This window comes from Falco peregrinus, chromosome 9, assembly GCF_023634155.1.
Source record: "Falco peregrinus isolate bFalPer1 chromosome 9, bFalPer1.pri, whole genome shotgun sequence".
In the NCBI taxonomy this organism is placed as follows: domain Eukaryota; kingdom Metazoa; phylum Chordata; class Aves; order Falconiformes; family Falconidae; genus Falco; species Falco peregrinus.
In genome coordinates, this window is record NC_073729.1 from 5,397,816 (window position 1) to 5,411,886 (window position 14,071).

The window sequence follows — 14,071 nt, forward strand, 5'->3', positions numbered from 1 at the left end:
CGCTGCGGAGCTGGTGTCAGCACCAGGAAAATGGAGGCACAGATGGAAGTGCCGGGCTGGGGCTGCTGGTTTTTATTCCGGCTGGGTGCGGTGGGCGCGGGGTGCGGGATGCTGTTGCCTGCCCCCAGCACGGCGGAGGCCCCGTGTCACCGGGGGCTCCTGCCCCTCCGCGGGGGCGGTGACCCTGGGCCAGCAGGTGGCACCTTTAACGGGGCGGGGGGGACACGGGACGGAAAAGGTTGTGGGACGCGCCTCGCCTTCAACAGTAACGTCGTGCAGGAGAGCGGCTTTATGGGGGGAGGGGGAAGGCAAAGGCGAGCTTCCAGCCGCGGGGCAAGCCAGCACCCCTTTTCCTGGGGACGGGGGGTTGGGGCTGCCAAACCCCCGCCAAAGGTCGCCTTCCCAAGGCGCGGCGAGCCGCCTCCTCCCGGCTCCCCGCCCGCTGCCGAGTAACCGCTGCAGGAGGAACGGGAGACACCGGGTAACGAGACCGCCCGCCCCGGGCTGCCCACGCGTGGGGCAGGGGCGGCCGCGGCCCCGCCCCCTCCTGGCGGCGGCGCGCGGGGGAGGCGGGGCTGCCGCGGCCCCCGCCCCCCGCCCCGCCTCCCGCCTCGCCGAGCGCAGCGCCCCGAGCATGGAGCCCGCCTGAGCCGCGCCGAGGGCTCCGGCAGCTGCTGCGGCGGCACAACATGGAGGCGGCCGCCCCGCCGCTCCCGCTGCTGCTGCTGCTGCGGCTCCTGGCCGCCTCGGTGCTGCGGTGCGAGCCGGGCTCGGCCGGCGGTAAGCGAGCGGCGGCGGCGGCGCGGGGCCCGGGGCGGCGGGGAGGCGAGCGCCCGGCGCCCTTTTGTTGTGGGACTTGGGCAAACTTTCCCCCGCGCTCCGCCGGGAGGGCTGCGGGGGGGCCGGGGGGCGCGCACATGGACGGGCCGGGGCGAGAGGCTGGCCGCGCCGGCTGCCTGCCCCCGCCGCCCCCCGCCCCCCGCGGCGAGTCCTCCTCGCCCGGTTCTGCTGGCGGGGGGCGCGGGAGGAGGCGGCCCGCCGCGGGGCTGGGGCGCGCTCCCCCGGGCGGCTCAGGTAAACGCGCACGGCCGCGCCGAGGGAGACAAAAGTCGCCCCCCCCGCCCCGTCCCCGCTCCCGCTCCCGTCCTTCCGCGGTCCCGGGCAGGGACTTCTCGGGGAGGCGGGTGTCGGGTGTCGCTCATCGAACTCTTGCCAGGGCTGGGGAGGGGGTGGGGTGGGGGGCAGGGTGTCCCCCCCGCCTCAGCTCCTCTTGAAGGCTGTAGGCGGCCCGTGGGTGCGGGGGTGGCGGCGCTGCGGCGGGAGGAACCGGCCCGGCCCGGGTGAGGGGTGCGGGGCCCGCTTGGGGCCCGGCGCGGCTGAGGGGCCCGGTTGCGTTCTTGCCCGGGGGAGGGGTGCGGGGGTCGAGTTGCGGGGCCCGGCCCGGGTGAGGGGTGCAGGCCTGGGGTGCGGACCCCGCTAACCCGCGCTCGGTCGGGGCACGGAGCCCGCCCTTTGCAACACCGTTTTGAAGTGAACGCGTTAATTCTTTAAAAGCACAAACGGCCCGTGGTGCGGCCCCAGCCCCGCCGCCCCCCCCCCCCCCCCCCCGCGCCTGTGTGGGACCGGGTGCTCGGGGAGCACCGGCCCGGCGCTGCGGCCGCTGGAGCTGCTGTGATGTTTGCGGCAGTTTGGCAGACTGGGCGGTGTGGCCAAGGCTGTCAGAACATCACCTCGGGGCCTCTTTTATTAGGCCACCCACCTTTTCAAACCGTTTGCAATTCTTAGGACTGTCATTTAGAGCAAGGGAACTGACTGTTTTCTGCTGGCATCGTCGTGCTGTAGGTTTAGTTGGCGCCCTGTGAAAGTGTGTATTATGTATTGCTTATTCTGTCAGGATTCTGTGAGAAAGATGCCCTTTGCGTCTCAGGAGGCACCTTCTCCGTGCGCATTGCCTCAGCCTTTTCAAAATGTTTCAGAAATCCTGAAGTGCATCTTGTTCCTTTCTGAACATTGACGTTTGTGTAAAGATGTTTGTGTTCCTACTTGACTGAAAGAAACTATATGTAACTTGGGGGGGGGGAGGATATCAACTTATAGGAGTCTTAAATGAGGAGAGAACAGCTGGTAGTGTTCCTTGAGGGTTTCCTTACATTTACTTAACAGCCTCCAACAGAAAGGAATAATTTTAAAAAGAGATAACTTTGCATTTGCAACTCTTAGGAAGATAAGAGTTCACAATGAAACTGAGGAATAAGTCATAACTTGGAGTTTTGGTTTTTCTTCACCTAACTTTAGAGACGGTGATTCTTTTAATATAGTGTATGTTCTGTATTGCTTTCCTTAACATGCATGGAAAAACTCTTCTACAAATGTGCCAGTTTCTAGCAATTAGCTAAAGAGTCTTGGTTATAAATCTTAATGACATTGCTTTTGTTCTGCCTACTTAGTAGGAAGGTATGTGATTCTTTTGTTAGGTTGGTCTGGATGGCACTTTCAAGGACAGCTCAACTGTCCCTTTAGAAGGAGCATGGGTGTACTACTATGAGAGGCTCTCCATGGGTTTAGTTCCATTCCTGAGAACCCCCACTCTGTAAGCAGATGCCTGACTTTAAGGGACTTTTACCTCTTAAAAGTATTTTGATGTGCTTATCTTACAAATATATAAATAAATCTCTGCAAGATTGGGGATGTGCTGGAACTGGAACTTCTGTGGTGTTAAAGCTTCTGCAAAGTTTGGCATGTTGTAATAGATCCTGAATACTTTGGCTGTGAACTGATTGTGCTGTGGAGCCAAGTCCTTGCTCTCTGTGTGGCGGTGTCAGGACCGGTTTTATTTATGTGGCTTGAAATAATGATAAACGTGTTTCAGATATGGAAGGACAGTCAAGTACAACCCATGGGGGCAAGACAAAATGATAGTTGCATTTGGTGCTTCCTTGAAGCAAGGAATCTCTTGCCTGTGCAAAGTATTCAGGAACAAGATGGTTATGATGACAGCATGTTTTTCTTTGAAAATATCATACGTTCTGAATGTTTAATACGGCACAGCAGGTTTTTTATGTGTGGCTCTTGAAACCTGGAAGTAGTTGAGATCATTCTTATTTAAGTTCATGTTTAAGAATAGTCTCAAGCAGGAGTTACTTTTAGTTAAACTCACAAAAGCTTGGTTAGCTGTACCTTGTCATGTACAAGAATGTTTCCCAAAATTGTGAGACTGTGTCTTAGATTTTTTAAATGGAATGACTATTTGCCTCATGTTAAGAAACACAAGATAAAGAAAGGTGAATAGAGGAGTGTGGCAGGATGGTTACAAAAGTTTGAAGCTGGGGGTGCAGCATGAAATAAAAAATACATTTGAGCACAACCCTAAAATGACTTTTAATTCCTGCCGTTTTGCCTGAGATAACCTAAAGCTAATGAAACTTATCACTGTTTAAATGTAGAATGTAGCAGGAAAGAACACTTGTTAATTTTATGACGGGGAAATGTGCTATGTAGGAGTCCTCAACTGCATTTCAGTGCCATTTCAGTCAGTCCGTCATTGATTTAGGGGGCTATTTTCCTAGTAACTACTACTAGCATGATGTGAGGGTCTGTCACAAAGTATGGTCATAAATCCTCTTGAAATAGTGAGGAAATACTGAAACTCCAAACTGAAGTTTAAATCGATACTTTCAAAGCACAGAACCTTCTCTTCCCAGGAAAAGGACCACGGCTTTAACTGTCTTTTAGGTATGGTATGTGAATTCGTTTGTTAGTATTTAATTTTAAATCAGTTAGTTTCATTTTAAATTAGTTTTAAAGCACACAGAGATGCTTTAAAATTACCCCTAGAGTAGATATGTCTGTAAGACATAAATCAGCATAACACAGAAAGTCAGTACTTTGGAAGAGTGTGAATGTATTTAATCAATAGCCTGATGTAAATTCCACCATTGCCTCATGCTGTTTCTGAACCTTTTTTTTTTTAATCTTGGCTGCTTTAACTTTTATCTTAAGGGTTGGTTTTTTTTTTTTTTTACTTGTTTATAAGGTAGTAGTTAATAAAATAAGCCGTGGTTTTTGTTGCAGCTGTAAATTTTCTCGGTGCTGCATGTTTCTTGAATAACACAAGCCAAGGTAACTTTTTAGGAAACACAAGGATTGTTTCTGGGAGCAGTGCTCTGGGATAACAATCCTGTTACCCTTTATTGTTATGGTAAGGTCTGGCAGCATAACAACAAATAAAGGTTACAAAACCTCTCCTGGAATATAGATGCATGTGACTTAATAAAGAAGGTCTAACGTAGGTTTGCTCCTATTTAAAATTTAGTCAGTGACGTAGTTAAAAGTAGTTTTCTCTTTTGTCAAAGCAGAAAGAAATGTCACTATTTGTGGTGCTCAAAAATAGCTTTAATGACCAGGTTTAGTTTCATGTTAGATCAGTATTTTTTGTGAACATACTGTATTGTATGAAAAGAACCTGCCATCTTGAGGTTGAGAACAATAAGTAAGTTTAAGTTCCTTGTTAGAAAGAAGCTATTGTAGGTAACTCTATTTCTCTTCATTCTAAGGAATCCTTTCAAGTTTTCCTTACATCTTTAACCCAAGAGCTATTAAAGATGCAAAATGTTTGCCTTTTGTAAGTTCAGTATTTCTTGTGGGGGTTGATATGGCTGAAAAAACATCACCACTAAGGAACACTTGATGGAAATAGTTGTTATATTCTGCTCCAGGCCTTTGTGAAGAACTCAGATATTGACCTGAGCCTTGAGAGAAGAACACAGTAGAATAAGTACACATACACACCCCCCACCCCCACCCCCCAGTTTATGGCACAGGCCAGCAACGATGCAATTTGACTGTGCACAAAGGAGTCGACATTTTGTTTAGCGATTTGGAGGCTTGTGAATTATTCTCCTTTTTCACTATGTTGCTTTCCAACAGGACATGTCCAAGAACACTGCAAGTTCACTGAGGGCAGGAGCAAATCATTAGGGTATTGGCTGCGGACGCTGGCTGGCCAAAGCCACGTGCTGTTTTGGATTCTTGGGACTTCCTTGAAGAAGTCAAAGATGTGCCATCTCCTGACAGCCCACAGCTGGAACTTCTGAGCTGGATAAAATACTTCTGGATAGTCCTACCCCCGTTAAGTTAGCCCATGGAAGATCTCATGATAACGCCAAAGGATATTTTGAGCAGTTCTTGAGATTTTGGGTGATTAAACAGTTGTGGTGAGAGGAGGAGAGAAATTGGGAAATATGTCCCACAAAGTATTGTTCAGTACAGGTTTTTGTTAGGAGTCTGTGGGCCAACAATTCTTTTGGTTCCCTCTCCCTTTCAGAAAAATCAGAATGTGAAGCTCACCAGTGTTTCATCTTTGTGGTTTCTGTTTACTAAAAATTGAAAATGCCTCTTAAGCCACAACATTCTACTGAGAAGCTCCGAAGAGTGTGAAGAATGCACGGTGATGGGTTGGTAAGGGGGTTGAGGGTCCATGTAATAAAGAGGATTTTTAATTTAGCTGTTGTTTCCTTGACTCTTGCTTGACTCGCGCTTTGCCTGCCAGCATAGGCAGATGTGAGGGGTCATTCTGTATTGAATGTTAAATCCATGGGCGACTTTTGGAAGGATGCCAGTAAATAGGCACACGCTTGATTTAAATTGCTTCATTTGCTGGATGGTAAAAAGGGTTAAAGCAACCAAACCCAATAAATACTTTATAGGAGTGTGTTGTGTTGATTAGCTTAATAGGGACAGTCTGCTGGGAGAAGGAATGTCTTGATTGTGAATCAGCTGCAGAATTGTCTTCATTTCACAGTACGAAGGTTTATTGCTCTTGCAATAAACAGCACTGACAGCAGATGCAGTACTAAGTTCCTGGTGTGATTGTCAATGGTCCGAGAACCTCCCTGCTTAATGTCCCTGCTTAATAACATAATAGCTGTTGAATACTCTTTGGCACTTTGGCTTTCTGAAGTGTGGTATGTGTGTTAGCTTATTCTGAATATTCTGCTAACATAGCATCTATGATTTATCTTTTATACTTAAGGACGTTGAACTTGCCCAGTGTAGGTTGACTTCCTTTAAGCAGTACTAGCAGTCTTTGTGGCAGGCAGAATCAAGGGTTTTGGCCTCTGGTTGGTTGGTCGATGAAACTATGAAGCGTGCTGTTCCTGAGCTAGGGTGAAAAATGATGCAATTGGAGAAACGAAGTTGCAAGTGTGTTTGGTTATAACTCTCCCCTCTGCTATGAAAAGCGGAATTTCTGTCTTCTGTGTGGTTCCACAAAGGGCTTGGTTTTCAGTTTTTTCTCATGGGTTCTTATTAAAAGGGCACGTGGTGCCCTGTGAAAGTGCAGTGCTCTGAATTTGGTGGTTGCGTCCTTCTTACGGGATCCCTGTTGGCCTGAGTTTTGTCTGCGAGGGAGAGGAATGCCCAAGTTCCTTACCTTGACATCTCTTTGCCTTGGGATTTGACAACATGTTGTGATTCCCGAGGTTCTCTGTTGTCCTTCCTTCAGGTTGCTTTGAGCGTATATTGACTTTAATTTCAGTGTGTTGTTGCATTAAACGTGATTCATTAAACATTTATTAATAATTCTTTCTGGAAGTGGCTCGTTACATGTAGTAGTCAAGTTGATAAATTGGCCCTGTGGGACTCTTGATGCTCAGCCTGCAAGAATTAGATCGGAGGTAGGAGGTGGCAGTAAGCGACGACAGGAGTTTGACCTCTTCTTTCTGCGGTGTTTAAGAGTCCAAACAAAAACCAGAGTGTGAGCAAGTGTTGTCTGCTTTGTGTTTCTAAACGTCTTGGTGGATGAGGAGGAGTTGTGGATTGAGTGGACCTGCTTAGTGAATTTCTTGGTTTTGGGGTTTGGGGATCAAATAGTATTACTGTAATGTGATTTTGTAGATGCTCTTTTTCTTTTCTGCTATTCAGTGCTGGGTTTAACTGAATCCAAAAGGAAAAGGAGTGGAGCATCTGAGAAAATGTGATGAAAATGTACAGTGCTGCTATAATCTATGGGTTATGGATATGTCATTTGAGAAGTTTTATTGAATACCGTATGTACTTACGGCTTAAGCCATATACTTCGGGTTTTGAATTAGGCACAGATTATGCTGAATGGCAGTAATGCACTTAAATCCTTGTCAATAATTTCAGCATATCTTCTGTGGAAATTCCAGTTTTACTTGGATTCTGGATTCATGGATGCGTTGTCCAGTCCTTGTATTTTTTTTTCATTCATTTTGCATGAACGCATTCTTTTCTGTTTTTCCAAATTAAAACTATTCTAGCTGGACTTCAGAAGGGAAAAAAAAAAGTTTAGAAGAGCAGATTTTTTTTTTTTTTTTAATGCAAAACTTCAGTATGGCTGTCAAGAAGGTGGGAGTGTTTCCTTTTACATCTTTATAAATTGAGAGGGAGACATACCCCTAAGCCTGCCGTGTGTACATATCTTTATGTGAATTAAATAGCCAACAGCACAAGTGACAGTGTTTCTTGTGGATCAACCAAAACAAAATGCTTTTGTGAGAGTTGTCCTGACCTACAGCTGCACACCGTTATGCCACACTTATGCCATTCTTTTTTCTCTAGATAAGTCTTAAATAAAGATTTGCATGTGGCCTTGCTGTAAGAGTTGATATGCTTTTTCAGTGGACTCGCTATGACAGTGGCAGTCAGAAGTACCCTGTTTCTGTTTTGTATGTGCTCCTGAAGTAAAGATCTGGATTGTGCATGGTGTAGGTAAGTGTTCTGCAGGTTTCCCACTGTGATGCATCTCTGGGAGCTTTCTGGAGTAGTTGGCTTGTGCCACCTGAAGCTTTATATCTGTGTAGTGTGGATTTTTGTTTGTTTGGGTTTTTTTCTTGTTTCTCAGACTTCCTAAATAACGTATTCTTTACGTCTGGTTCTTCAGGTAAGACTGAAGGGTATGTTTTGTGACACTAAGTGGTCTGCCATCTACTTTCTTGTTAGGAGGTTTTGCTCTTTCTTGCACCCTGTGGGATGCCTGGGCACTTTGTCAGGTCCTTTCCATCAGCCCATCATTTCTAGGGTGCTATGTAAGCCATAGCATATTCCTGCGTAACCAGATTTTGTCTGACGAGGCTGTTGAGGGTCACATTTTAGAAAAACTTCTAACCTGGCTTCTCTAGCTTTAGTTTTAAAAATGGTACATACCTGATATGAGGCAATGTGAAAGGCCTTCTGTCTTTATTATTATTATTGTTCAAGGATTATGTCCAAATAACTGGTAAGGAACGGTTTCTACAAGGTCTTGAGCAGATAGAAAAATAAGTTTTCTGGGGCAAAGGATGGTTGCTTTGAAAGAACAATCACAAACAAAGCCATGGCATTTGCAATAACCTAGGAAGTCTTGCTGCTGTGTATCCATCTTCAAATACCGTTTTTAGTTCAATCACTTAGACCAGTGTATTGGTGACGCCATGAAAATATATACTGAAATAGAAGTATATGTGTATCTGGTTTACACTTCGTTATGGAGGAAGAGGAAAAAGCAAGAGTTTGGCTCTTGGAGAACAAGCTGTCCTGGCTGATGACAGTGAATAATTCAAGGAGGAGAAGGAATGAAATGTTATCAGATTTATTCTTTGACGTATCACTATAGGGGATGTCAATACATCGTACTTAAGGTTCTTTCTTAGCACTTCTACCTTAATACAAAAGCAAGAATACTGTTTCTTGAACTCGTCAAAGCAGCAGAATTTAAAAACCAAAATCTTACTCTTTGTTTTATAGAAAGTGTCACCTTTGACCACTGAATCATAAATTACCCAGTGTTAGGTCTATATTGATCACTACTTATATCGTGCATATAGTTTAAAGGAGCTTTGGAGGCTTTAATTTACATAACTAGTTATTTAAAATGAAGTGTGGCTGACTTACGAATTCTGTCCCATTTAAGGAAGGTCATTCATGGCCACCAAGTTCCCTGTTTTCTCTGTCACACTTTGTTTTCATTTCAGTCATTGAAAAATTTCTGGTTCTAGAACAATTGAGAAGCTCAGAATAGATTGCCTGCCTTATAGGAATGAATTTTGACATAAAATATGATATAAATAGTCTTTCTCTTTGGATATTTCTCTGATTGCTTCCCCTGCTTGAGAGTTGGCAGCTTGAAAGTATAATGCGTTTAACTTTTTTTTTTTTATTATTTTTTTTTATTTCTAGGGGCAAAAGTTTTTAGCCTCAGAAATCTGTACTGGTGACTTACCTGGATATGTCTTTTGCAAAAGATATGAAAGCAAATTAAACTGATGCGTTAGTATTCATGTTCTCAGGTCAGAGCCAGGAGGATGAAAGTGCACATGGGTAGCATTTTCCACTTAGAAGGTCTGCCCTGCTGTGGGCGATTAAAATTAAAAAAAAACCAACTATACGTTAGCTGCATCTTCAAAAGCTGAGTAAAAGAACTCTGTAGTTACAGAGAATTTTTGTCTGTCTGGGGTTTAATAGCGTATTTTTTACTGTCTGGATGAAGTTGACTATTACTTACCCACGTTCTAAAATTCAAGTTTGCAGGTGTTCAGGTGCTGGGAAGGGTATACCCAGAGTTACACATCTGGACTGACTTAGGCAAGCTGCATAGTGAGAGTTAGGTAGGGTGTGGCTAATGCAGGCAAAACTATAGTGAAGCCTCAAGAAATTGGACTTTAATCATTGGCCCCAAAAACCTGTATGAACCTGGATTTTCATCTCGTCTAATATTTCTTCAACACCCACCCCACCTTGAGCCACAAAACCCTACTACGCTCTGTGTCAGCTGTGACTTTGGAATCTGTGCACAGGAGGAGGTGGTTTTCTGTGATGCCATTTAAAAAGGTGTATTTTTTGGTTGCGTAAGTCAGGTATGGTGACTACCAGAAGGAACCACGCATCCTGTAAAGAGTGGGGGAATATTCCCTGAGGCTTCTTTTGAACAGAGTAAATGAACTCTTAAGGGAGCTCAAAACTTAAGTTTCTGTGAACATCGTAGCTAATGGTAAAATTGGGAGAAATGCTGATGTGTGCGCAAAAATTTAAGCGCGTGTTGGATGATATTTGCAGTAAATAAACCATTATCTGCAGGTGTTCTGTAAGAGTTGCAGACAGATAACTGAGGTGAGCTCGGTAGCTTGTGTGCAGAACTAATCCATACCATTCAAACTTTGAATGGTGTGCTTGACACTTAGTAAGTGTATTAACAGGCTGCTGCTAGATCTTATTTGCCTAATAAACTTTGACAAACAGGTTCTACGGATGGTTAATGTTCGGAGGAATTGCTTTCTGTTCACAGCCAGTTTCTGGCCAAAAATGTGATCTGGGTTCTGATTGATTTTCTAAAATGTTTTTATGGCTGTGGTCATTCTGCTTGTTATGATCACATCTGGTTGCAGCTGAAAAATGAAATGCTCAGCTATGAAGATTATTAGTTTAAATTTAAAGAGAAGAGAGTTGACCACGGAGTTATCCTGGCTACTCTTGAACTCCATTCCTCTGTCAAAGCAACAGAAAACAATGTGTTTGTCAGGATTTGGGGGGGGGGGTGGTAATCCTACTACTTGAAAGAACCCTGGATGGTTGTGACAAAATCCCTGTGTTAAATGCCTGTTAATGCCAAGGTCATTCTGCTGTTTGCAAATTTTAGTGTTTTTTTAAAGAGTCTTCAAGACATTAGTGAAAAGTGAAGCCAGGTTGCATGAGCCAGAGAACTGGAAAATGCCTGGATTTTACTTAGTGACTGGTAGTTCCTTACTGATTAAATATGCTACTAGGCCATTCACTTTACTGGATCAAAGACAGATTTGCTCGTAGATCATGGAGTGCTGACCTAGGCAGAAGTAATCCAGAAGTAACCTCTTACTAGCTAGGTTATGCTGAAGTATGTACATGTGGAAGGGTGCGAGAGATGGTTTTTTTTTTTTGGGGGGGGGGGGGGGGGGGGGAGGGCAGTATTCCATATAGATATGTGCGTGTGTATATAATACGTATGAATGTTCTTATGTGCTTAAACACTTGGTTAACCAGTTTCTCCTGCTCTTCCCCCCCCTTTTCATTCTAATGATTGTGTTATTCAATAATCTTCCATCTCTGAAAAAAAACCCTGCTTTTTATGTAAACACCTGATGTTAGATCTCAATACATAATTTTAAGGAGGAAAGTTTCACAGTTGCTAGGTATGGGACTTGGATTTGGTTTTGGTGGTGTTACTGAAGCATGCCCTTACATCTGTGAACTCTTGTTTTTCATCTGAGAAAAGGTGACAGGGAACCTGTTTGATTCTATTGCATTACTCTCGCAATGACTGGTGTTTCGTTAGAAAGGAAGCTGCAAGCTAACAGAATGATAGGTACAAGCTAATAGAATGATAGGTAAAGTATCCCTGAAAAGGTAGGGTGATGTGTATTTTATTAATCAAAATTGTATGCCTGATCAATTTTGTGCACCTAAACCTTTGATCTTGAATAACCGCTTTCCCATACCATTTGCAGGCTTTATTTTACAATTTCTGCATGTTGTGGCCTTCTCCCGTGTTGGTAGTATGTCTTCTCATCTTGAAAGCTCTTCTTTTGTTTTTACCTGCTTGCTTTGTGTTGTGTTTCCCCCCTCCACGTCTGAAGAACCAAGATTGTTAAAGGCTGGAATGTCTGTAGGTGGGTAATTAAAAACAGTGGTCAAGAGAGCTGTTGGAAACTTGTTGGGTTACTTCTCTAAGTAGGATGATGAGGCAGCATCATTGAATGGAAGGGGGAAAAAAACCCAACAAAAACAACCCAGACAACAACAAAAAAAACCCAATCCCAAACCACCCTCCTATTTCTGGCAGTTTGAGGAGGCTGTCTGCTATCCCCTTAGTGTGTGGCTCCACGAACACTGTCTGCCCATGCCAGAATTGGTAAAACTGGAGAAGCTGCGACTCGGGCTGTGTTTGAGGTTTGCTGCTTGGCATTCAGCCTAGTGCACAATGGAGAGAAGATGAGCAGGTAGAAGTACTTTCCGCTTGTGACCTCTGTTCCATATCATCCCTCAACTTGCACGGTGCAAATTAAGGTCTGCATTGTTATCTGCAAAAGACTTAAGTGAGCTGGGATTCATTTACCTTGGGGATTACCACCTTGACACATCTAGCCATTCTCCATCCTGCTACAGTAATTACAGCTTATGGAAAATAACTCTGGTTGCTGATCCCCAGGGTGTGGATCTCCTGGCATCTGGAGATAGAACACATCTGGTGCTGGTCCTCAGAGGCAGAATTCAGCCAGCCCAAAGCTTATTGCATGTGGGGAATGATGCAAGTGACTTGTTTTCTCTGAACAATGGCTATGGGATCTTTGTGAGCATTGGCCTCTCGCCTGGTTATTCTGAGTTGGTTTTTTTTTTTGGTCGTTCCCCCCGCCTCCCCCCTTCCAAGGAAGTCTGTGTGCAGGGAGGGAGGATGTGGAGTACTGGAAGTTCTCGATACAGCTGACTCAGTTCTCCAGGCTGTACTTGCTCCTTGAGACTCGTGCTCTTGCGTGTACAGAATGCATGTGTAAAAGCTGCTGTGCCCATCCAGGAGGCACTTGGTAGATCAGGTAAAGATTCTGGCTGGCTTTTTTGTGCTTTTCCTCGGGTTCTGTGGAGTCAGTGTTGCAGGGACATGGAAGAAACTTTTTTCCAAAAGGAGATGTACTGCAGTGCCCAACTCTGAGGAGTGTTCTTGGGACTTGTTCATATCACCTTCCTCGTACAGATTATAAGGCTCTTGTAGGGTAAAAAAACTTGAGGGTTTTTTTGAGATTTTAAAACCTACCAGCTATTCTACAATTGGTTCCCCAAGGGTGCTTGTATTTTGGAATGGTTTCCCCAAGAAGATCTGTTGTGGAATACTTTGTTACAGTCCTTTCTCAGTCTCATCCATGGAGCTCATTTCCTCCTGGATGGATTTGGGACTGTGTAACAGGCTCATGTTACTGACTCTGAGCATCTGCTCGTCACGTCTTGATATAAACTGATCCATTATCATGGTGGTTTATAACATGACACCTGTCCATATGCTTGTTGACAGCTTGTTAGGACCTTCTTGTCCACTAATGCTAGTTTCTGAGGGAGAATGCCTTCTTTTAGGTATTCCTGCTCTTAACATGTTGCCAAGAGCCTACGAGAACATTTCGAGTCTTGTGGCAAGCCTGTCTTCCAGATGTGTTCTTGGCCCTTGATTGGCAATGAGCCACAGGTAGGTCGGAGGACCTCTTGGAATGGACGACAAGAAAAGTAACGATCTGCTTGGGAGCCTGCAATGCAGGACAGGTACCCTCAAACCGGTGTACTGCTATGGGGTAGGAATTTGTTCTTTTACTTGCAAATTCTGCTGTACTTTTTTAATTGCTGGTAAATTCTCCAACTGTTTAGTTCCCTGGCCATTAATTGGGAGGAAACTGCTTTACACATTCTTTCCTATGCTCATTTTGAGACTCGAGAAGCAGTTCTTTTTATATATATATTTATTTTTTTTTAATAAAGAAAATCTTGGTCTGTGTTGGAAACTAAAATGACTTCAGGTCTGTCTTCCCTGCTGTGTGACTGTCACTGCTGTCGCAAACCACTGTGTTGACAGGAACTCATCACTGGCTCAGTAAAGCTTCATAGCAATCAAGAGACTATGTACCAGTGCTAATGAAAAGCCTGTGCGTGGTTTCTGGAGGCTTGGGCATCAACAGGCACGTGGAGGGGTTGCAGGGATAAAAATATAACTTGTCAGCTGCTGTGCTCTGAATTACAGCTGCATGCAATGCTTTTTCTTGTATAACTTAACTGCCACTTTATTGTGAGGCAGAAGGAATATACTAAATTCTACAAAACCCTCCTGTTTTTCTGCAGGAACTAGAATTTTGATAACTTTTTTCTTTTAAACTGAAACGTTTGTATGCAAGAATAGAGCTGTCAAGCACAGTGGGAGATGGGTAAGCATTATGTGCACACACTGATGAGTGCAAAAAGAAACTTTAGCACCAGTTTGTTATTATAAAGTCTGAACTAATGTTGGCTGTTTATAAAAAGGAATGGACTTTGCAGGGTTATTTTCCTATTTAAATGTCAGGACGCT

General features: G+C 44.7%; 1 protein-coding gene across 1 annotated transcript in view; it reads left to right on the forward strand.

Annotated features, from left to right (window-relative positions):
- Positions 1-593: 593 nt before the first annotated feature.
- Positions 594-14,071, forward strand: part of LRP5 (LDL receptor related protein 5) — a 160,958-nt gene continuing 147,480 nt past the window's right edge. The window contains exon 1 of the mRNA XM_055813999.1: positions 594-780. Within this exon, the coding sequence (XP_055669974.1) occupies positions 690-780 (91 nt within the window). The 5' untranslated portion in view covers positions 594-689. The remainder of the gene's footprint in view (positions 781-14,071) is intronic.